At 45.8% G+C, this 23,797-nt stretch overlaps 2 protein-coding genes across 8 annotated transcripts in view; both read left to right on the top strand.

The window, feature by feature from the left end:
- The window catches only part of LOC6527437, a 38,240-nt gene extending 17,086 nt beyond the window's left edge, over positions 1 to 21,154 (top strand). The window contains exons 1-6 of one of the 7 annotated variants that reach the window (XM_015197627.3): positions 6,908 to 7,084; positions 11,612 to 13,294; positions 13,372 to 14,146; positions 14,498 to 15,240; positions 15,303 to 16,530; positions 17,538 to 21,154. In XM_015197627.3, coding sequence (XP_015053113.2) covers positions 11,679 to 13,294; positions 13,372 to 14,146; positions 14,498 to 15,240; positions 15,303 to 16,530; positions 17,538 to 19,691 — 6,516 coding nt within the window. In that variant the 5' untranslated portion in view covers positions 6,908 to 7,084; positions 11,612 to 11,678 and the 3' untranslated portion in view covers positions 19,692 to 21,154. Of the gene's footprint in view, positions 1 to 6,907; positions 7,085 to 11,611; positions 13,295 to 13,371; positions 14,147 to 14,497; positions 15,241 to 15,302; positions 16,531 to 17,537 lie in introns of those variants that run through there. The other 6 variants (XM_039371514.2, XM_002088493.4, XM_015197628.3 and 3 more) reach the window with 6 other exon arrangements.
- Positions 21,155 to 21,760: 606 nt separating this feature from the next.
- On the top strand, positions 21,761 to 23,570 carry LOC6527436 (GON-4-like protein). The gene is made up of 3 exons (XM_002088492.4): positions 21,761 to 22,868; positions 23,061 to 23,189; positions 23,256 to 23,570. The coding sequence occupies exons 1-3, from the start codon at positions 21,909 to 21,911 to the stop codon at positions 23,307 to 23,309; spliced, it is 1,143 nt and encodes a 380-aa protein (XP_002088528.1). The 5' UTR covers positions 21,761 to 21,908; the 3' UTR covers positions 23,310 to 23,570.
- The last annotated feature ends 227 nt before the right edge of the window (positions 23,571 to 23,797 follow it).

A 23,797-nucleotide genomic window follows, 5' to 3' on the forward strand; every position in this document is an offset into this window, starting at 1 on the left:
AATTTTCATAAGTAAATGAAAATTGATGTACGTGTGCCCTCCTGCCATTGCCCACTTTATCAAGCCAATGGATAGAGGGCCTATATATGTATGTACGAGTATAAAAGCCTTGGCAAGTCGAACTTTTCAGTGTGCGGCACTCGAAGTGCAAGTGTTTGGCCACCCATCGGTGGGCGGTGGGCGGTGGGCGGTGGGCCTTCTACTATGCAGTAATTTCAGATATTGTTCGCATAATCTATATAGGTTCCAATGGTATCAACGAGCGAGCGCTGTCATTCGGCAAACACAGTTCTCAAAGTCGTCGAATGCCAGGCCATAACACACTAAAACAGAATCTGTATATATACTCGTACTATACGGACTCTGTTTATTTAGATGCACCAGAGACCCTGAAAGCTGCAGCAACTGAGATAGCAACACGATGCCAGAGCGAGACGGCAGGCGAGCGGGCAAGGAGACACACTGCGATGAGATAGCATTGAGCAACTTGGCAGCCTCGATTGTGCACTCATCATCAGTAGTTGCTGCTGCTGCTGTTGCTGTTGCGATTTTCTGCTGCGGCTGCTGCTGCTCCAACGGCAACCGCAATGTCAAACTGCGACTCAAATGACTCAAGAAGTCAGCTCTGATAATAACTGGAACATTGCCATGGATCTTCGATACCCTCTATCGAAGAACTTACCGTATAATGCAGTATAATCCCGCAATTAGTTAAAATAGTTTCAAATCTGTCCATTTATAATATTCATAGGGATTATTTAGATTACTATAAGTTTTTTTCTAAAGAGATGTTGAGTTCTACTAATGCTACTCCATTACGTACTTTTGTAAGAAACTATTTTAAATGTTCGTTTCAAATGTTATTGTTGAAGAGCATTTTAAGTGCTTGTTTGGCTTTAAATGCTGTTTTCATTTTGAGTCATTAATGTTATTGTTATTTTCCACCGCTAAGAATAAATTATGAATCAGGCTTTAACCACAAGAGTGGATGCCAAAGTGGTTCACTCTGGTGTTGGTTTTATAATCATTGCAGCAGCAATGTGGTTGCTGTCGTTGTCGTTGTCGCTCTTTGTGGCTGCGAAAATCAATTGTCACAAGGCCAAACTTTGGTTTAACCACCACCACGTCCCCTGAATTTCCTTCTGTGCCCCGTGCGTTCTGCACGCAATGCTGCTGCAGAGCCAAAACGATTTTTGCTGCTGATCTTGAACCAATTGCAAATTGCTAAAACGCAGCCAAAGCAACAACAATTGTTGTCACGGCCGGCTACAGATACAGATACACTCACAGATACAGCTGCTGAAAACTGTTTGAGTTACATTTATAGGCATGCCATGGCATTGACTGGCATCAATAAATTAGAATTAGAATTGTGCTCTCTGCGCTCTTCTCGATTCGACCATTCGACCATTCGGCACCGGTGCGTATGCGTAATAAACTTGAACTTGTGCGTTCTCATTGCGATTGCAGTGCAGTGAGCATGTGAACCGCATATTCTTTGCGCCATATCACACTTCTCCGTGCCATATTTGCACATTGCGCATACGCAGCGTTGACCTCGTCTCGGACAATGCAACTAATTAGCGATTGCAGGCAGATAAACAGCCGAACAGACGAACAGGCGAGAGTGTGTGTGTCTGTGGACAATTGTTTGATTATCAATTAGTTTCGTACTGGCCCAAGTGGCTGACCTTAGCAGGCAGATAGTAGTAGATAGCCGAGGTTGCGGAGTCTCAGCCGACACCGTAAACACCGCACACACTCCTTATCTGCCTCTATCGCTCCTCAATCCCTGGCTGAAACAAATAGACCAATGTCAAATGCTAAATATCTCACAACACAAGGCCGCTGAAATTTGCATTTGCCTTTTTATTTTTTCCACTCAGTGTTTGTTTCTCTTCATATCTGGGAAAAGAGACTGTGGCTCATCCATTTCAACAAGTCATCAGTTGATCGTCATATGTGTTTCATTTAAAATGCACAAATAATAAGTTGCTATCGCGATTTAGGGATAGAAAATATTGTAAGTGCTAAACAAAATTCTCAACAACTTAATCACCAGTAAAGTTACACACACCACACAACTTTACTTTTATCTAAGCAAACCTTTTTGATTTATAGGAATTTAGCATCAAAATTAAAGATTAAAACCACGTTGATCAAAGTGTGCAAAATTCCCAGAATAAGGGGAAAATGGGGCATTTATTGCTTTACTCTTCTGAGGACATAAACTGAGGACAGAACTGCGCCACATATTTTGAAGCATTCGGCCCAACATTTCTTATACGACTGTGTAGAGAAATGCAATAATGTTCTCCAAAATATGCAAATTTCATTGCCACGCCCTTCGTCTGCGACATAATTAAAGAGTGAACCATAAATTTGCTTAAAGCAACAGCGATGCATAAATTGTTGTTTCTCCTTTTGTGAAAATAATTGCAATTTATGACAGTTTTGTGGCATATCGACGCGTGGCATCGGCGACGTTGTCGCTGCTGCTCCATAAATTTTAACCACACTCGCCACTCGACTGGCTCGAAGAATATTTAATAAACAAAACTTGCGCTAATCGTTAAATTATGATTAATGTGCCGACAACAAACAATAAACTTGGCCGCCCAAGAACAGCAAAAACGTGCATATGAACCGTGGGCGACAGCATCGGACGTGCCTAACAAAATCCCAGACAAAAGGCCAAAATACTAAAGACCAAAAACCAAAAACCAAAGACCAAGATGGAACGCCATATAGAACCCAAAACACGAGTCCTTGAAGGCGAGTCGTGTGTGCTAAAATATGCGCCGCCATGAACTCAGCCGGCCAACAAACATGGAAACTTGGCAGGCATTACGTGATAATATGTGACGAAGTGAATAATTAGGGGTGATGTGCTAAATAGCAAGACGGCTCTGTTGATGATTAAAGTCGGCTAGAAGTGCTGGTAGGGTATTCTACAATTCGAAAGAAGAAAAATTGAAAAGAATATAGAAATAAATTTAATTCTGGTTTAAGTTTTCGTACCCTGGATTACGCTAAGTAACCAGACCACCAACTTCTTGCTACCTTTTGCCACAGAATAAAACCTTTTGCAGTCTGCCACACCACTGCATAATTTCCATCCGGCCTTGGTCTTGTTTTTCCCCCAATTCATTGGCCATGTCACCGTCTGGGCCAACTTGCCTTTACGCCACGCCTCTTTTGCATAATTGAAGACGGCTTTCGCTGCTGCTGCTGCTGCCATTCGGTTATTTTTTTCCTTTTGTGAGCCAATGGGGTATTTTAGCTTAGCTCTGCTCTGAACTTGCCTAGACCGAAGTCAGCTTATTAAATATTAAAGCCCCGACTGGGGACCGCTAAATCCTGCGGCTGTCAAGGTGCCGCAAAAAGTCGACTCAAAAACCTGTCACACATCCTGCAGAGCTGGGCGGCAAAGGAGGTGGGTGGGGAGAAGGTGTTACCCGCCACCTGCCACATGCCACCTGCAGCCCAATTCAATTTCTTGTCGTTCGCTTAGTGCCTCTGCCATCTTCTGTGCCATCAAAGCCAAAACTCAGTTGCAAGTCCGTGAGGAAAAACTGCGAAAAAAAAAAGAAAAATGCGGAGCAAAACCATGGCAGATAAAGCGAAAAGTGAAGGAAAAAAATCAACTACTAAAAGTATTATTATTGTTGGTTGCACCTGGAGGTGGTTTACTTTGTCACGGATATGTTTTCTTTAGACTTACCATGTCAGACCCGACTCTATATATCCCTATTGCTTTGTATGTGTGTGCTGAAACATGCCGGAAGTTAAATAGGAAATTTTATATGCTTTTATAACTGTGCACGTGTCTACAAGTGGCGAGCTCCCAGTTTGTGGCTGCAGCCAAAGCAAAGAGTTCTTAACTACATGGTGTATATACACGCACAGCAACGGACAAGGTGATAGCACTAAAGATGACAGTTAGCAAATGAATTTATGGTAAATGCACAAATATGTTAGGACTTCTAGAGCGCTAAAAGTCTGTGACTTCAGAATATTAATAACAGCATATTCTTTAAATGAAGTTCTTGCTTGTGATATGAATTTATTGTTTTTCCTTCAACTGTTTTGCATTTGAGTGTGTGGGTGTGTGTGTGTGTGAGTGTGTTACCTTGCGGCAAGTTGCTCGTTTGATGAAGTACCGCTCTCGGTTGCGGCTGCGGCTTTGACTGCAACTTGCTGCAACTTCGAGGCGAGCGTGTGCATCCTGCCTCCTTGCCACACATGCCACAGAAAAAGGTAGCAAAAAATAAAATACACGTGTATGCTTGTTTCACTCCTTTGAGAACCAATCGTATTTGCGTGTGAAGCCATGAAGCCGCCTGCAGCATGGCAATAGCAAATTTAAATCCCTAAAAAATAGGCAATGAAATATAAATGAAATACTGCCAATTCGATTTTTGACAACAGGCATCGACTAAAAAAGCTTTTGACATATTGATGGTGATGATTTGGCCTTAACATAAAGAATTTATTTGCTTACCATTTTCTTTGTTTACGACTGATATTTCATTTCAGCCCTTTCTATCGCTTATCCCTAAAAAAGTTTGCCTTTTGTGGGTTATGATAAAATACATCAATATCGTTTTTCTTCAAATAACTGTATTAAGTTTCGTTGAACTGTTTCATAATAAAAATTTTATAAAGTGCCATAATTTACGAACTTAACTTGGCACTTGTTGAAATCTTAACCAATTGGAATAACGCAACTTTTCCACAGTACGACTTTAATTTTCCCATGCCAGTCTCGGGTCAAGCAAACAAACTGCAACAAATTACTTTTCATTTTTCCTCTTTTTGATTACTGCGAAAAACCCCCGAACAATGTTGTGTGCATTTGTGCGGCTTCATTACATCTCCTTGGCAAAATCCCCCGCCCACACCGCCTCATTCACTGACCAAGCAACACTTTTTGCAACCACATCGCCATGGATGGCGGTCTCTGTGTGCCCATAGGATTGCAGATGGAAAAACTTCAAGCTCCACATGCTGCACTCCAGGAACTTTCTCTTCACTCTGTGGGCGAAATTGAGCTGCTTCATTTGGCTGGGGAAGGAGTCGAGCAGCATGATACAAGTGCAGCTCCATTGGGGCAACAGGCAAGCAAACAAGTCGAGTTTTCGGCTAGACACGGACTTTAACACACCCATCTGCCCACATATCCGGGAACACTCTTCAACGCTTCCGTGGCCGAGTGTTTGATTAGAAAAGTTTACAGAGAAGTTGCTTAAAAGATTTGCGTCAGTACTGCAGCTGCAGTTTAACTACTTCGCCCTTCTGGTCAATATTTGCCGTAGAAACGTGAGCTTGTTCAGCATGTCCTGTTCATAAATGCAGTAAAAATCTGAGGAATTAACTGAAGGCACAAAAGTGTCCCACATTTATCACAAGCCTATGGTGAGTGCATCATGGTTAGGAAAACCATACAGGACCCATCTCAATGGCAGGCTTAAATGTCAAGTGTCCGTGTCTGATGCTGGCCATGGATGCTTCCTGTCCTTCCGGGCTTGCATGTCCTTCTAACCCGCTGCTCTGACCTCTCTCCTTCCCTTTTTTGTGTGTGTGCACATGGAAAAATAGTACAAATATTTGGCATAGAAGAAGACTTGGTTGCGAACCCTAAAACTTTTCTTCTTTTATATTATTTATATATTGTGGGGTTGTAACAAATTTTGATTCTACTTAGTAGTACCCAAAGCCCCTCCTTCTAATCTTAAATATTTTGCAGTGCAGAGCGAATAAAAATGCATGACCGCAACACATTTCTCAACTGAAGCACCCCGCCTCCATGTTTTATCCTTTTGCCTTAAAAGTGTTAAAATGTTGATTGTCCTTTTTTGTCGGCGCCTCATGCGTCTCTGTGTGTGTGTATCTGCGGGTGCGTGTGACTGTGTTGTGTGTCTGGCTGCCACAGTGTGCGTGTTAAGTGTTTGTGCTTTGCAACGCCTTCACTTGGATTCTCTTTCCGCCCGCCCATCACCCGCTCCCTTTGTGTCTGCGTCTCGTGCGTGTCACAAATAAATTTTTAAGTAGCATTTGTGTTGATTGCCTTGAAAAAGGACACGGAACAGTGCCGCAGCCCTCAGTCCAAGGACCAAAACGAAGCCATCCCAAAAACCGAACCCAAGCTCAACTGGAACCCGCATCGCAGCTCGTCTCATTTTACGGTTTCGGCTTAGCCTCTCGACAACTGCCGCCCGTCTGAAGTGCGCTTGATTTCCACATTATTTTCCCCGATGGCTTTCCTTTTTGTCCGTCAGCTTTTCTTTTCAAGTGGATCTCGTTCTTCTGCCTGGTTAACAAATTAAGTGCGGTAAAATGTCATTCGGATTGCCACAAATTAAAATGGTGTAAATGGAGATGTTGTCTTGCCTTTTAACAGGCTTTGTGGTTCACACCGATTGGCTTTGCTTGCGGAACTGTTGAACAGTTAAATAAGTTATGCATTAACTATGATGTTTAGGCATAGAAAGGAAATTCAGATTTAGCTATTTTTGGGATATTATTAATATTTTATTATATCTCTTCATTCTAACTAACTAAAATAAATTTAAAAGCACAAAGTAAAATATCTTTTAAAAGTTTAGCCATCCTGCTAAAAGCCAAAAGATTTTTTTAACTAACATCCTTCTTACTTAACATCCTGCTATGTTTGATATTGCCTTACATGTGCAAAGAGAGAAGACACATTCCCGTTCTCTTAAGGCGTCTCTTCCCAAAAAGTCCAACTGTTAGGCAGCCTTTAACAGTCTTGTATCTGCAGAACAAGAGAGGCCAACTTACCAACAGCAGCAGCAGTTGAGGCAGCACCAACAGCAGCATCCTTTTCACAGGATTTTCGCTGTGAAAATCCAACCACGGCGGTCACTTCTTCAGTTGTTGTTGGACCACTAGACCGACGCGTTGTGTGACTGCTGCGAAATAATCGCGAAAAAGACATTGGCAAATAGAGAGAGAGAGAGAGAAAAAGAAAAGAGCGCTAAAAAGAGAGACGTTTTTTTGTTGTTACTGTTTTGTTAAAAAAAGGAAATCCTTCTGTTAAATCCGACGACAGGCGAACCAAGTAAGTGTGTGTGTGTGTGTGTAGCTGTGTGCGAGCAGACAATGCAAACGGGGCGCATTAGTAACGTTGTCCTGCCATTTTTGTGCTGCCTATTAATTTGCATGTGCGCGGTTTCATAGATATCTCTCAGATTTTTACCACAATGTGGGTTTTCTAAACGCCGATTTTCATATGCACTTCTTAGGCAGTTTTTTTTTACCATTTTAAATTGATGCTCTTGAAGCATATGTTTGTATTTATTTTGATTACGGCTGCTACTTTTTCCGACCAAATATTTCCTAGTTGTGGGAGGAGCCTATATAGCTGGAAAAAAGAGTACGAGTTGCGGATGGACAACATGGCGTATGAGTGTCAAGAGGTGAAACTGACAACTTCGCGTCATGTTTATGTATGAAGGGACAGGGCGACTTGTGGGTGGGTCTCATCAAATCGAGCGACCACGGAAATATATTCACACACTCGTAGCCAGAGGGCGCAGCAGGTGACTGTCAACATATGCCAACATATGCTCGTACCAACGCCCCTAGTAAAACCGAAATGAGGAAAAAAGCCAACGAAAAATGCCGACTTTTCGTAGCACTTTGATAAATTCTTAATTTAGATTTTACAGCACATTCAGGCCACTCAACTTTAATCTAAAACGGAAACGGAAACGGAAACTCTGCCCACTTCCGGTCAACTTTTTTTCGCGACAAAAAATGGAAATGCCAAAGTGCTCGAATATCTTAGCAGGCAAAGTTTCGACCTTGGTATTTGTCTAGCAGAATAAAGAAAAGAGAGCAGGAAATAAGGATATACAGTCTTACTTTATGCCGTCTCATCAGTGTGCGTGTGCTTGGGACAACTCAATATGTGTGGGTGACTTTCAGCAAATGGATTTCTACGTGACAAATCTTTATTTAATTTCAAAAATGCGAAATAAACTTTGACGTCTGTTGAGATTTATGTGAAGGCAATATAAATGCGTTTCCTAAGGATGCCGAGGAAGTGGAGTGGCTGAATGTTTTGTAAAAGTTTTGACTGCCTCGACGATTTAGTTTTAGCAACAGAATCTTTAAGTAATAACACCCAGGCCAAGAATGGCAAAAACTTTTCCGCCCCTCATCAACTTTATTTAGCGCGAAGGCGATGGGTAAAAATCTGGATAACTTGTTTTTAAACTTAAGCGTAGTCAATTTGAATAACAATTTTAAAGTAGAAAATTGTGTTAAAAAAGAACATTTTCCAAACACTCTTAATTATAAACATTGCTATTACGCTCAGCTACATCGCACTTTTACGATGGCTGTTCATACGTTTTCAATGGCAATTCGCACAGCAGTAAACAAGGCGATAACTTCCTCTCGAAAGGATCATGAAATTAAAACGAAATGGCCAGCATGAAGAGCATCGAAAGCGTTAGTTGCCATCGAATAAACAAATTGATGATGAATAAACATTTTGTCGACCGTCCGTGGAGACCTTTTCCCTCTGGCACATTTCTTATTTACTTGACTGCAGTTTGCTGTTAATTTGTAGCAACAACACAGCTTCCGTTCTCCCATTTCCAGTCGCTCCACTTCCCTTTCCGGTTCCTCGCCGCCCCTCCTCGTCCTCCTCCTCCAGCTGCTCCGCAAGCAAATGACCAAACAAGGAAATTGGCTACCCGAACGCCACTTGGTCCACAGAAACTTAACGATTGCAGTGCCAATTAAGCTGCGAAAATTCGAACCGAACATTCAGGACATTTAAGTCGCTGTAATGAACAAATTATGCAACTTTCACATTTCACCCAGCTGTGCAATGAAGTAATTAGGGAAATGGAACTTGGTTTAAAGTAGTAATTTCATTAAAGATGGAATACAAAGGTTTTATCTAAGCTTTTATCTAAAATAAGAACCTTTTTAGTTGAAATATCCCAAAAACACATTTTTGGAGCATATTAAGAGTGAAAATAAAACCTCTTTGCGTTATTGTAAATTTTTAAAAGTTACAGAAGCACCAAGTCTGCGCGCTTGTTAATTAAAGTGACAAAAAGCTAAAAAGCTAAAAAAAACCATCAATCAAACGCCGACGCTCAACAGTGTTTAATGCAGCCGCTGAAAAAAAGGCGTAGCACTGTCGCCTCATTATCACCAAAAACAGAGCACAAACAGACCGAAATGGCAGAAAAGAAGTCTTAGAGCGTCAAACCGGTTGGTGAGGGGGGACATGGGTTGCGGGAACGGGTGGAGGATAAGCGGGATAACCGAGCACTGCCAGGACAACGGGCTAAGCCCACAGCAAGATTAATTAAGTCCGCGTAGGCTGCAACAGCAGCAGGAAAAACAACAACAACAACAAGGGGGGCAAACAATGGCAACAGCTTGGGAACAGCAAGTGCGTACGCCAGCGCCTTTCACCCAACACATCCTTGCCTCATCCTTTGTAGCATACTTTTTGGCGTCGCGTGAGAAATTAAAATTTCAAAGCAAAACGTGTTGCCGCATAAGCAGGTTGTGTGTCTGTGTGTCTGTGTTCCCCCGGTGTGTGTGTCTGTGTGTGTATAAGCGTATTTACACAGCCAAGAACAACAATAACAATAGGCCAACAACTGAAAACTGAGCGGAAAAAAGAAAACATCAAAAATAAGAAAAACAAAACGTAAACAAAGGCAAATAAGCAGGAAGCAGCTCGTCGTCGACGTACTTTCTCCAGTGCCTTCCGTAATAAGCGCGGTGTCAACAAATGCATAAGGATGAGGCGATCCTGTCCAGAACCAGGGCTACCAGAAACCGTGCTTTAAAGTGGGGTTAGACTTTAAATTATTGTATACTTGTTAATAACAAGCTTAAAAATGCATTAAGCATAGAGGGTATTACATATATCCCAAACTTTAAAATATCATATTTAGAAATGAATCCTTATACCGTGGAAGAAGGACATACACCATGCTTGCTTAGCTGAATTGTGAAGTTCCAATGCACATATTCCGAAGTACAAGTGCATCAATTACAGCTCACCTGGCCGACCCCAGGTTAAATTAATATGGGGTGTGTCCTTCCGTCCAGAGATCGCTAACAGTGACTACCGAGCATGCTGTCCTGCCAGCCCTGCAGCCACCCAACCACCCACACGAACGCACTTACACACACGCACACCCACTTGGAGGCCTCTCTCTCTTTCGCTCGTGTTGTTAATGAGTTCCGCCTTGACGCTGATGAGGATGTTGGATGAAGGATGCTGGGAGGATGATGAGCTTGTTGCTCTGCGACAATAAACGTGTTGAATGTCAAGAGTACACAGTCGACACGAGGGTGTGTGTGCAGGATATACACACATACATGTGTATATGTTTATCTTAATGTATTTTTCGCGCCATCTCTTTTTATAATTAAATATGTTACTTAAATGATGGCACCAGAGAGATGCTCCATCAAATTGTTTCCTCTTTTTTCGATGGTCCTCCTCTAAGCCAAAACACAATTGCGGTTTCTGTGCGGAAAGGACTTGTGCACACACACACACACACATATACCCATGTGTGTTGCGGGTGGGCAATAAAAAACGCTTAAAAAGCAAAATTACTGCATTTGATAAAAACGACACCCCAAGGATTAGCCGCAAGTGGGGAAAGCCCCCCCCCGAATTTTCTCCCCTGCTGTGCACTCATGCAAACGTGGGCTCCACTAGAAAAAAAAAGGTTGACCTTCACCGCATCCCGACCCTTTATGTGTGTGTTTGTGTGGGAGCATTGAAATTTTCCAGCTCTCTTACTCGAACTCATCCTCCGTTTCCCTTTTTCAACTTGGCCAACTTCAATTAGCCCCAAAATGGATTTGTGTTACGCACAAACTACAATACGTTTACCTCCGAGATTTGAGGCGGCTCTTAGGGTTCGTTTTCCCTGTCAAAACTCTCGAATGATTTCCCATTTTCCGTTGCCCAATTTCGCCGGCTTTCCGTTGATTTTACGCTACTTTGTCGCATTTTCGGCGGACAGAAAACATTTCATTTTAATATCCTGCCCAGCAAGTTGGCAAAAGCGAACCAACTTTTGCTGATAAAGGTTGGCTGGAGTCGGGAATGTCGGCGCTTCGAGGGGAAAATGCTGAAATATTTATGAGACAGACACACACAGAAACAGGCGATTCGTGTGTGCTTCTGTTAATGTATGTGTAATGAGTTGGGCAAGTGTTGAAATCTGCATTTAAGACATCCTTTGTATCGCATATGGGATTTCATTTCCTCTGTCCTTTCCCCAATTTGATAGCCACAAATGCGATAGTAGTAGTGAAAGGTACAGGCACAATATTTTAAATGGTTTCTTAATAAATAAAACTTTAAATAAAACTTTTAATAAAACCCAAATGATATATACATAAATTAAATCGATATTTAAGCTGTGTCATCTCAACTAAAAAAGTCTATGTAGAGTTACAAGCAAACACTGTTTCACCATATTGAATAAGGGGAGCAAACTTTCATCTACACCATAATGCTGCCATGTGGCTTAAATGAGATTATCTCCAACCACATTTAACTGGATTACATTTCCTCCTCTTGCAGCACACCACTAGCCAGTCTTGAGGGAGTTGCCAGGACAGAAATACAGACCATACAGACCGGGAGAAAAATGGACCTGCCTTCAATGGTGCAGCGTTCAGGAGACACGCTCATCGTGCGCAGCGTGGTCAGCGGCAATCAGCTGTACACGGAGCAGGGTGGCCACCAGCCCACCAGCGGGAACACGGGAGGACTCATCACAAGCAACTCGACCGGCACAACGCCAGCCACACAGGCGGGCTCATCCCTACTGGAGCGACATGTGGAGCGCTTCCGGCTGCAGCAGTTGCTGCAACAGCAGCGGCAAGCGGCAGCTGCAGTTGCAGTTGTGAACAGCGTGCAGCAGCAGCAGCAACAGCAGCCACAACAGGTCGGCATCGGCATGGATGCCAAGGAGGAGGGCCTGCCGCAGTGCAAGATCAAGCGGAACTACAGCTGCAACCACTGTGCGTACTTCACACAGAATCCGCGCTACCACTTGACCCACCTGCGCGACGTGCACGGCGAGAAGATAGTGATCAACAAGTGCAAGCTGTGCCTGTACGCCTCGCGACATTTCCAAAAGCTGGTGCGGCACATGAAGATGGTGCACGGCTGCACGGACGGCATTCCCAGTGGTCATGGTCAGGCCAGGGGCAAGAGGGGCATGAGCAGGGAGGCACGCAAGCGGCGGCTGGAGGAGAGCGTGGGTGTAATGGGTGGCCAATCGCTGACAGTCACTGTGCCGGATGTGCCCACGCTGGAGCAAGTGAAGCGGGAGCTGCTCCTGCAGGAGGAGAAGCTGCAGCGGGACATTCAGGCCTTTAACCAGCGGCAACGCGAGGAGCAGCAGCGCGAACAGCAGCGAGAACTGGAGCTGGTGGCCACCAGTGCGTATGAGCGACAAATGCAGGTCCTTCGCGACTACGAGCGCCAGTCGCCCGCAGAGCCACCCACGCCCTCGCCCACCAGTGGCTCGGCAACGCCACCCTCCAACGGGGAGGAGCCCCAGAACCGGCTGCTCAAGTGCAGCGCCTGCGAGTTCACCACCCTCTACCGAACCCAACTGCGAGCCCACGAGCTGGCCGAGCACGGCAAGACCAAGTTCTTCCGCTGCGACAAGTGCAGCTATGTGACCCACATCAAGGCGCGCTTCAGCAAGCACGTCAAGTACCACTCGATGCCGATGATCAAGTGCGTCACCTGCGACTTCCGCACGCCCTACAAATGGAATCTGGACAGGCACATGAAGAATCACGGCGGTGCGGGCGCCTTCAAATGCGCCGCCTGCGACTTTACCGCCGACATTAAGCAATCGCTGACGGTGCACGAGATGAACCACCATGTGCCGCCGGTGGGCAATGCCGGCTCCATTTGGCCGAGACGCCAGAATAAGGTGGGAGCGAGCGAGATGTGCGAGGATTTCCTCAGCGATTCGGCCGAGCTGGAGGATCAATATAACAACAACAATGTCGACGACGAACTGGACGGCGTCGAGGATGCCGACGAGGCAATGAGCGGCGGGGAGGAGCAACCGATGCACCTCCATCACTACGGCAAGCGGAGCAAGTACGACGAGGAGGAGGAACCCACAGATCTCTCGCAGAAAGGCGGATGCTCCTCGGACACCTCCAGTGTGGGCACACCCACACCCAGGGCACAGCGAACTATGCCCAATCTCATCCCGATCAGCAAGGGGCCCAAAGAGTAAGTATCCTTAGACCACCAATCCAAATTTAACATTTTAGCGGAAAGATTAATTAAAACTGTATTATCCTTCTCAGTGTATTAAACCTTTCAAAGGAGACGAATGCCTCGCGCAGTTCCCTCACGGAGATTGGCTCCATGTTCTTCAATGAGAAACAGATCTCGGAGATGCTTGACAAGTCGCATGTGCCACAATTGTCGCCAGCAACGACAGTGGCCTCCCAGAACTCAACGCGCAGCCAGATGACCAAGAGGTCCAGCTTCATGGACAAACTGAAGACGGGGGCGCAGCACGAGAATCTGGTGTGCCAGTGCGGTCATGTGGCCAAGTGCCTTTCGGAGTCGATCATTCACGGCAAGAGCTGCCACGCCTCCGCGGTGATCATCGACGAGGATGATGCAGGACTGCACGAGGACGATGCCGATGATCGGCTGGAAATCGATGAGGACGACGAGGATCACCACTCCCATTCGGCCCTGAATCTCAGTGTGACGGGTTCGACGCGTTGTCAGCACTGCCGGCACCGTTGCAAGTCCTCCACGGATCTGATGCACCACCTGAAGCAGTGCGTCGAGGCGATCCGTTGCGCCAACGAGATGTACGACTCGAATTCCGGCGAGAGTGGCGATCGGCGCCCGGACTCGCAGAGCCTCCAGCAGCAGGCGGCTGTCCAGCAGCAGCGTGTGTGCATCTGGAACAAGGCCACCAAGGAGATCGTCGCCGCAGCAGCCGCATCCCTGCAGCAGGAGAAGCACAACCACAGCCTGATCAAGTCGCCGACCGGAAGTCAGGCGGCCAGCAACGAGGAGAACAGCTACTATGGCGTGGAAACGGCACCCGGATACGGCGAGGTAAGTCCGGAGTTCACTTAGCACAGATCCCTCGGCTGCCTGTTAAGTTTCTATGTGTGTTTATTGGAAAATAAAATATGATTTCAATTGATAGTTTCACATAGTTTTTTAAAAGCAAAGAGTATATTTTTATAAAACTTGTTTCTTTTGGGAGAATTATTCAAATTCAAATATAACAAGTTTAGTTATATTTCAATTGATTTGGTTCCTTAGTTTATCAGTGTATCATTTAGTTGAATCCCAATTGATTTGGTTCCTTGGTTTCGTTAGGGTATCATTTAGTTGAATCCCCTGACCCAGCACGAGCATATGCCACGTCAAAATGAAATTTGACTCTTTCACGCACTGCAGGTAACAAAAAAGATGACACCGGAGGAAGAGGCAGCCAACTCCTCGCTGAAGAAGGTGTACAAGTGTCCGCACTGCAGCTTCTGGGCCTCCACGGCGTCCCGCTTCCACGTGCACATCGTGGGCCATCTGAACAAGAAGCCCTTTGAGTGCTCCCTCTGCTCGTACCGCTCCAACTGGCGCTGGGACATCACCAAGCACATCCGATTGAAGACCATCCGCGATCCCTCGCACAAGACGGCCAAGGTCCTGATGAACGACGAGACGGGTCGCCGCAACTACACCAAGTACAACAAGTACATCACCCTGATGAAGGTAACCGAGGAGGATGGTGATCCCAAGCTGATGAAGTCCGGCGAGATGACGCCAAACCAGGTGGCCTCGCTGGCATTCCTCAAGGACTATGCCAAGGTGGGCTCGGTTTCCGGCCAGGATATCACATTGGAGCCAGTGCTGCCCAACAAACCGAACGTACTGGACGATGCCCATTTGGCGGACAACCTCATACGGATTCCCCTGTTGGCCACCATGATGAATGCCGCCATGGCGCAGCAGCAGCACCAGCAGCAGCAGCAGAAGGAGCACCAGTCCACGATGATCACGCCCTCGGTGACCATTTCCCCGGTGAAGCGCTCCAATCAGGCTGCCGTAATGCAGGGCAAGCCCAGCGATGACCTCATCACTGAGGTGCACCAGGAGGGCAATGAGAAGAAGACGGTCTACAGGTGCCGCAAGTGTAACTTCGGGTGAGTTTCGGAGAGGGGAACAGCACCATTTTAATGTACTAATGTTGTACTTCCAACAATAGGCACCAGAATCGCGACGCTGTGCTGGCGCACGTGAAGATTCACTACCAGGACGCCAGCTATCCCAAGTCCAACTCGGGCAACTCCAGCACATCGCCGCTGCAGGTATCCGTGGGCGGTAGTCCACAGTTCTACATGAACAAGGTCTTCGCCGCCATGTGCCTGTCGCAGACGCAGTCACAGTCATCGCCCAATTCCGGGTCCGCCGGAACGAGTCCGGCCATCTCGGCCGGACTGCTGCAGCGTGCAATCCAGGAGGCCCAGCACTCGCCCACTCCGAACGCCAGCGCTCTGAGCGGACTTGCTTTGGCGTTGGCGGGCGGAAAGCCACAAGCCAATACGACGAAAGCCAGTGCCGCCTCCATTTTAGAGCACGGTGAGCAGAAAGCGAGTCAAAACGAGGCAAGTGCCGACAGTCTGACGTCGCCGAACACCACCACCACAACCACTAGTAGAACCACCAAAGACACCACCGCCAGATCGCTGCAGGATCTGCTCACCTCACCGCGCAGTGCCAGAAATGGAATTCATCCTTCTAACGCTAACAGTAACTCGGTTGTGGGAAATGGACTCCGGCTGGATGCCGTCTACGTCGCCTCATCCACCAACAATACCACAACAACACCACCACCACCACCACCACCACCACCAACTTCCACCAACTCAGTCAGCAAGCCCAATGCATCGCCTTTGCCAGTAACTACCACTCCTACTCCTATTTCTACTGCCACACCGCTGGCTCATCAACTGGGTGCGGGTAACCACAGCTCATCCTCATCCCACCACAATGACCAAAATCATGCTCCACCTTCACACATGGCCGGTGATGGTTGCCACCTGGCGTCGGGTCTAACCCATGCCCACACCACAAACACTAACACAAAAGCCAATCCCAGCTCCAATTCCTTTCCCTCGTCATCGTCGTCGTCGTCGTCGTCGTCGTCATCATCGTCATCAGTGGCCTCCACTTCATCGGCCGCCGGCTCTGCGTCCACATCGTCGCCACCGCCACCGCCGCCGGCAGCCTCATCCTCCGCCTACCTGGCTGCCATGGCGCCGCAGAAGCAGACGCCAACCGTTGCGCAGATGTCGCATCCGCAGACGAGATTCCATAGCCATAGTCCAGGTAGTCCCAGCCTCCTGACCATGGCCGATGGCGATCGACGCGACCCGTCGCCGTATCGCTGCGGCCACTGCCACCAGGTCTCGAATTGGAAACATGTCATCCAGGTATGGCCCAGTGCACTTTAATGGATTTGTGTTTTGTCCCATTGAAAAACCGCAACGAGCCGCCAATCCCCCAAAGTTTCGTTTTGACCCGAAGTCTGTCAGAAATCCTTAACTTCTAGGTATAGTATAGGTATAGTATAGAGATCCACGGATATCTGTCGGAGAGCTTGAGTCCGCAATATTTTAAAAATTTTTTAGAAGCATTTTAATGTTCATAAATAATTAAAAAATCAGTTTTAAAAATATTATTAAATAGAGTGGGTAATTTTGTAACTATTTTCCTAATAGAAGAACTTGCGAATGATTTTTGGGAAAGGAATAAATGTAGTGTAAATCAGCCATACTACAACTTTTTGGGAATCTTGAATCCGGAATTCCAAAAGATAAAAAAAGCCACTGAGATTCTTAGGAAATCCGAGTTAGCCCCTTACTAGCTTAGCACTCAACTTAGACATCTTGCAGTCCCCGATCCGACACCTTCTGCCACCCATCTCACCACTCCATCTGTGTCCGTAGTCCTTGCGCTGCGCTGGTAAATATGCAAAGTCTATTTTGTAAGCTCCCCTTTTATAATTATCCCGATTCTGACTGTTTAAATGTGTGGTGTCTGGTCTTGCTTTTGTTGTACTCTATATGATAAACGATTATTAACTATAAGAAAATCATTGGTGAAAGTCTTGCTTGCTCTCTATTTACCTCTCGAACTAAATGTAATCCATATATCCAAAATCATAAACAAAAAAAAAACAAACCCATGACACCATAAAAATATTAAGCTAACCTTAAAGGGATTCCCATTACGGTGCGAGGGTTTTCGATTGGGCTAAACTCATGGTTTATTATCCCTGAATAAGGGCACACTACATACACACTACATACATACACACTCACACACACATATACACTCATACATATACATGAAAACAGAAGGACACTCAATGAATAGCATTTACTCATACAAAGTTGTACTAATTGCTGACTTATTTCAATTGTTTTTTCCCAAACAGCGGCACTGTCGCTTAAAGCATTCCGGGGATATTCGGATCGAGACCCTTGAGCGAGGAGCCAGTGTCTCGGCGAACGCACCACCCATCTACCGACCCTTGGGCGCAGGTGCCAGCAACGAATCCCAGTCCCACATCCACAATCCGTCGAATCCCATTACCAGCAACATCCTGAAGCCAGGCAGCAGCACGAATGCCAACGGCAAAAGCAGCACTAGTGCCCAGCCCCTGCTGCTGACCACCAAGCAGCTGGAGCAGATCTTCCACACCCCACTCTCCGCCAGCGCCGCAGCGGTGGTGAATGCGGCCAATACCCAGCAGGATATCCAGGCGGCGGCGGCCTATTGGGCAGCAGCCTGCAAGGCAGTGGTGGCCAGCAGCAGCGCCGAGGAGTTGCTGCAGTTGCAGCAGAATGACCAGATCGAGATCACCCGCCTGCCAACGACGGCGGAGCACGCCATCGGATCCAGCGGCGGCGGCAACAATACCAAGAGCAAGCAGCAGAAGTGCCCGGTGTGTCCGTACATCTCGGAGAGCAAATCCCAGATGAACTACCATGTGTCGCTGCACAAGCCCACGCAGTACGAGTGCCGCCTGTGCACATTTGTCTGTGCCAAGAAGCAGCATCTGAGCAGCCACATGCGGACGGTCCACCAGCAGCAGATGGTTGCAGCGGGAGCAGGTGCAGCCGGAGGAGCAGTTGGGGGGGGAGTAGGACTGGGTCTGGACTTCAGTGTGGCCCTCCAGTTGGCCGCTGCTGCCAAGCAGGTGCAGCAACTGCCCGCCTCCACACCGCTCTCCATTGATTTATCGCAGATCCAGATGGATGCTGCCTCGGATGCGGAGCTTAATCCGCAGCAACTGCCGCCGGAGTACCAGTACAAGCTGATCAGCTACTGTCCCAGGTGTCCGGCTCGCTTTGCCCAGAAGCACAATGACGAGCGCAATGCCAAGCAGGAGCTGGAGCAGCATTTGCTGGCCCACAGCGATCAGGAGCCCGAGGATCAGGATCAGACCTATGTCTGCGCCTACTGTGAGTATCGCACGTCGGAGGAGACCCTGCTGCAACTGCACCGGGCGGTGCACATGTCCCACTACCAGGAGAAGTGCCAGCAGCTGTACCGGAACTGCAAGGAGGATGTCGAGTATCCGGCACCCAAGTTGCTGCAGCTCACTGGTCCCGAGACCATTTGGGTGGTGGACAACGAGCTGAGCCTGCAGCTGCTGCAGCAGACTGCCGAAGTCGGAGTTAGTACCTCCACCGGCGGGTTTGACAACCAGAACTCTCTGCTCAAGAAGCAGCTGGAATCGGGCGGTGGCCAGATGGTCGCACTTCCGCGGCAAGCATCGGTGACCAAAAACGAGGCGGAAACCCCCGAGGAGGAAGAGGAGCGACGTAGCACTTCCACTCCCTCGACCAGCGCTTCTGTGGCTACCAGTGACTTGGCGGCAGATGGCAGTAGTGATGCTGGCTCCGTGGACATGCCCCAGTCCGTTCCGGCACCGGAACGCTGCCTCCACTGTCCATTTGAGACGCAGCAGCACGAGGAGCTTATGCAGCATCTCCAGAAGCACGCCTGCGTGAATCCTCCGCCTCCCAACTACCACAAATGTGACCACTGTGATTACAATGCCAATGAGGAGACGGAATTGGAAGAGCACACGTCGCTGCATTTCAATGCCACTGAGAAGCTCAAGTCCGTGGAGTTCTTCACCTGCTACGATCAGCTGGAGATCAGCGTGGAGCGGGAACCGGAGGAAGGCGGCATCTCAAAGGTGGAGCAGACCGAGCACAACAACAACCAGGACAATGTGCTGAACGCCAATGTGCAGCCGCAGCAGCCGAGCAGCAGCAGCCCAGATGAGCAGCCAGCTGGCGATGCGATGGAGGAGACGTCGTCCAAGAAGCCCAGCACCAAGCTGATTCTGTACAAGAACGATGGCGGTTTGAGTGTGAAGCTCTCCCAGGATGAGGGCACCCATTCGGAGTCGCAGAAGAGCGAGAACATCAGCGATCGCCTGCGCAGAAGGATCCTCCGCGGAAGTGCCAACCAGCAGGAGGACGCCACTTCCACCTCCGGCCAGGAGCGACCCGCTACACCGGACAAAATGATACTGGTCAATGCCCAGACGGGCAAAGTCATTTCCAGAAAGTAGGCCACATCCAGGGGTGGATTCTTTTCTTTAATTTAATTTAATCACGTTGTCGATCTAAGCTTATTTTGTATTTCGATTTAAGTGAGTTTTGGTTTTGTTAATATTTTGTTGTTGCTTATGCTTTTTCCTTTTTTTTGGGGTATGCGTTAGTGGAGTTGGGGATTCGTTTTAGGCACCTGTTTTAGGATTTCTATTGTCACTAACAAACACACCCACTTATACACACCTAGTTGGAACATGTTCCTCCACTTTTACGTTTTTTAGAACCTAAGTTAGAGTTACGTATCCATAATTTATAAACTAAAAGAAAAGAAAAGAGAACCCATAATTCGAATACTTTGCAAATGGGATAACCCGGAATTCTTAATGTAATTACATGCTAGAACGGTGCAAAATGTAATTTTAACTAATCGTATTGTAACTTATCAAAGAGATAACTATAGAAACATTATAACATAGAACCTATATTTACCATCGGCTTAATCTGAAATGGAAAAACCAACCCAATCCGAGCAAGATCCAAAAGCGTTTCAAGGAAATCAACTTTGTACAGGAGAAAAAGAGATAAATTCAAAATTATGTCTTGCTACAAATAATTCGTTTAATTTTTCGAATGGGAACTGTGATTATTGATAATTGTAAATGCAAAAAAAAAAAAAGAAAGTGAGCGCGTATATCATGCAATGAATATGGTACTATATACATACTATATAAATCTAAAATATATATATTTACACACAGCTGCTGCAAAAATAAAAACTAAAAAAAAAACACATTTAAAATGCAATTCAAAAATCAACAGTAAATAGGGAAATTTTTGCAATATTTGCAATATTATTTTGTACAAGTGCAGTACTCGGTTAAAATTAGTTGATAGAATTTAGTTTCTACTATGGAATAGTTATGTTCTCATCATTTATGCGAATATTTTCCAACAAAAGGCGTCTTTGTAGCACAGTGTAGGCGTAACACTACAAACAAAATGTTATCATTAAACTCTAAGCAAACAAAAAGAACACATGTGGAATAGCGGGGCCATATTTAAATAGTTTAAACTTAATGCAAGGAAACATTTAAAAACAAAGCAAATCAAAACAAAACAAAACCAGAAGATATAGCGCAAAAACGCGATATGTATACAGAATCTTACTTGGATATAACTGCAACCGCCTTTGATATGCATATATACATCTTATATCGATACGGATATCTATACACACAATATATTATATATTAAATAGTCCTTAACTTTGAACTACAATTAAACTTAAAGCTAGTGTAAATAACTTAGTTTTGTTTACTGCGCACACAGACACACAACACTTACACACACACACACACACCCCACAAAAACACAATAAGATTTACGGCATTGAATTACAAAAGAGAAAATGTACAAAAACAATTGTTAATAAAGAAATCAAATAAAAAGAACACAAGTTGCATTTACAATTGACCGCCTATCTGTATGTTTAGTACTTTTTTAAACTTTATCTTAACGCCAATACTCCTTTACTGTAATGGAAATAAAGTTGCAAATCATTTCATTGACAGTGTGAAATTGAAGACACGTCCATAACTTTATTATTTACCTTTAGTTTACATAAATCACACAAATAAAATTTCAATAACTCTTTTAGCGGATATTGAATTTGTAACGGTGTAGGTAACGGTATTCCGACTTTACCGGGACTTTTAAAATATGGTAACTCTGGTTCGCTGGATGGGACGATGGAATGTGGAAAAGTTAATACTTTTCGTTTCTTTTAAAGAATGAATAGAGAAAGGGAACTAAAGAATCTAAATTTGGTATATGTAAATGGTCTACATATTTAGAATCTGAATAATTTTTCTTATTACACACGCAAAGGTCTTTGCGTAAGGTGATATTTACGATCCAAAATAAATTCTAACACTATAGAAAAATATTATGCTAACGACCTCAAGGTGAAAAAAAATAAAAATTAATAAATATATTTAAAATAGCTCCGTTATGCCGATTCCACCGTTTCACAATCGTTGCCAAGTCAGCTACGTGATTTTCATTGCCATATGCGATTGAAGGTATTTTTCATAGTTTGCGGTACGGTAACACTGAGAAAGCCGTTTTGATGAAAGATTACAATTGAATTGCGATGCATTTAGCCAAAATTGAACTGTAGCAGCCCCGCAAAACGAGAGAGAGCCAACGCAGATCACCCGGAGCCACCCAACCACATGGATACCAAGTCCAATGATGACTCGGCTGGCAGTGACTCGCTGGACAAATCTATGCAAATCAAGTGTGTGATGGTGGAGACAACGGCGACGGGCGACGGAGACTCCACAGTCGGAGATCTAGACAACTGCAGCAGGGATTCCGCTGCGGAATCGATGGGCAAGGGATCGGGTTCGATGGAGGAAGCCGGGAAGCAGGCGGATCACAAGACTGAAGCTGTAACGGGGACGCGGGGCGAGGGCGACAGTCCGCAGAGCAGCCAATCCCCACCAGAACATCCGGCCAGCAAATCGCCCACGTCCCCATGCACTGCCTTCGAGACGAAAGTCAAGCTAATCTCACAGAACCTCAAGGAAACCACTCTGGCCGAGAGTACCGGCGCCTCAGTATCAGCATCAGCATCCACATCTACACCCACACCCAAGTCCGCCTCCAGCAGCAGCAGCATGCTGGAGTCGCAGCAGACACCCAACGATTCCACCCCCGATACAACAGACTCCGCCTCATCGTCCGTCCGCGTGAAGAAGGTACGCTTCCATCCGGATGTCAAGGAGAACGACGGCGGCAACTGGATGAAAAGAAAGCGGCGCTCCATGCAGACCAAACGTACCTCCTCGCCCAGCGGCGCCAACTGTGATGGCATGGAGCTGGACGGCGAAGCCGAGGAGGAGTACGAGGACAATGATGACGAGGAGCAGGAGGAGGCGGAGGAGGAGTTCGATCTGGCCAAGACAATCGCCGAGGCGGAGGATTACCTCAAGCAGCACCCGTTGACGTTCGTGCAGCGCGTCGAACAGAATGGGGAGCGGCTGCAGGATGGACTGCTCAGCATCGAGGACATGCTGAACGAAGTCGGCGAGGAGGTGGTCACCGAGTACAACGACGAGGACTTCTTCAGACGCATCAAGCCCGAAAACGGCATTGAACGCATTCTGGGCAAGGAGACCAAGGCGGGAAAGGTATGCACATGCGAAACGAACTTTTAGTTTGGTTCAGGGTTCAAATATTTTCTAGGAATTCCAATTGAATGTATAATGTAGAATAGAATGTAGGAAACCTCTTTGAAACTTTTTGAATTCTACTCTGTGAATATAGGTCAGGGCATTCATCTTAATTGTAAGCCTCGTTTAATAACCTAAATATCCTTGCAGGTTGAATTCCTCTTGCGCTACGAAAACCAAGGCGGGCTCTTCTGGGAATCGGAGGAGTTCATCAAGCGTACGTGCCCCTCGCTGCTAAAGGCCTACGAAAAGAATCGGGAACGACGTCAGCAGCGTTTGGTTAGTTCTTATCTTAATTAAGACCACATAATGACAGTTTGTAATTGTAATACTTTTGTTTTGCAGATGCATCACGTTGCCAAACGGCAGAGTCTGCGACAGCGATACACGGATTTCTAGTAGCGGTTACTTAGGTATTAGGTTCATAACTAGGTTCCACGTAATTGTAACATTTTTGTAAAATGAAGTAAATGATTTTCTTTTGTTGAACAAAAATAACTAAACAAATCGTTTCTTTCATTCTATGTCGTAAGATATAAATATATATATTAGTTTGTCTAATTTTCTATTGCCTTCATAAGTTAAGTTATTGGAGTATTTAGATATTTTCAAAAGCGAAATTAAAAAAACCCCCATAGCAAATCTTTTTGTTCTTAAAAATGTTTTTTGTTCATAAACTTTTTCGTTGTTTAACGGAACTTTAAATTCGATAATGAAGGGTTTTAAAAAAAAGTGATAGCAAATTTTTTTGTTCTTAAAAATGTTTTTTGTTCTTAAACTTTTTCGTTGTTTAACGGAACTTTAAATTCGATAATGAAGGGTTTTTAAAAAAAAGTGAGAGCCCTGCTAAGGGTTAAATCAACTATCGCCGAGCATTCCGTCTCTAA

The sequence above is a fragment of the Drosophila yakuba genome, chromosome 2L (genome assembly GCF_016746365.2).
Source record: "Drosophila yakuba strain Tai18E2 chromosome 2L, Prin_Dyak_Tai18E2_2.1, whole genome shotgun sequence".
Lineage (NCBI taxonomy): Eukaryota > Metazoa > Arthropoda > Insecta > Diptera > Drosophilidae > Drosophila > Drosophila yakuba.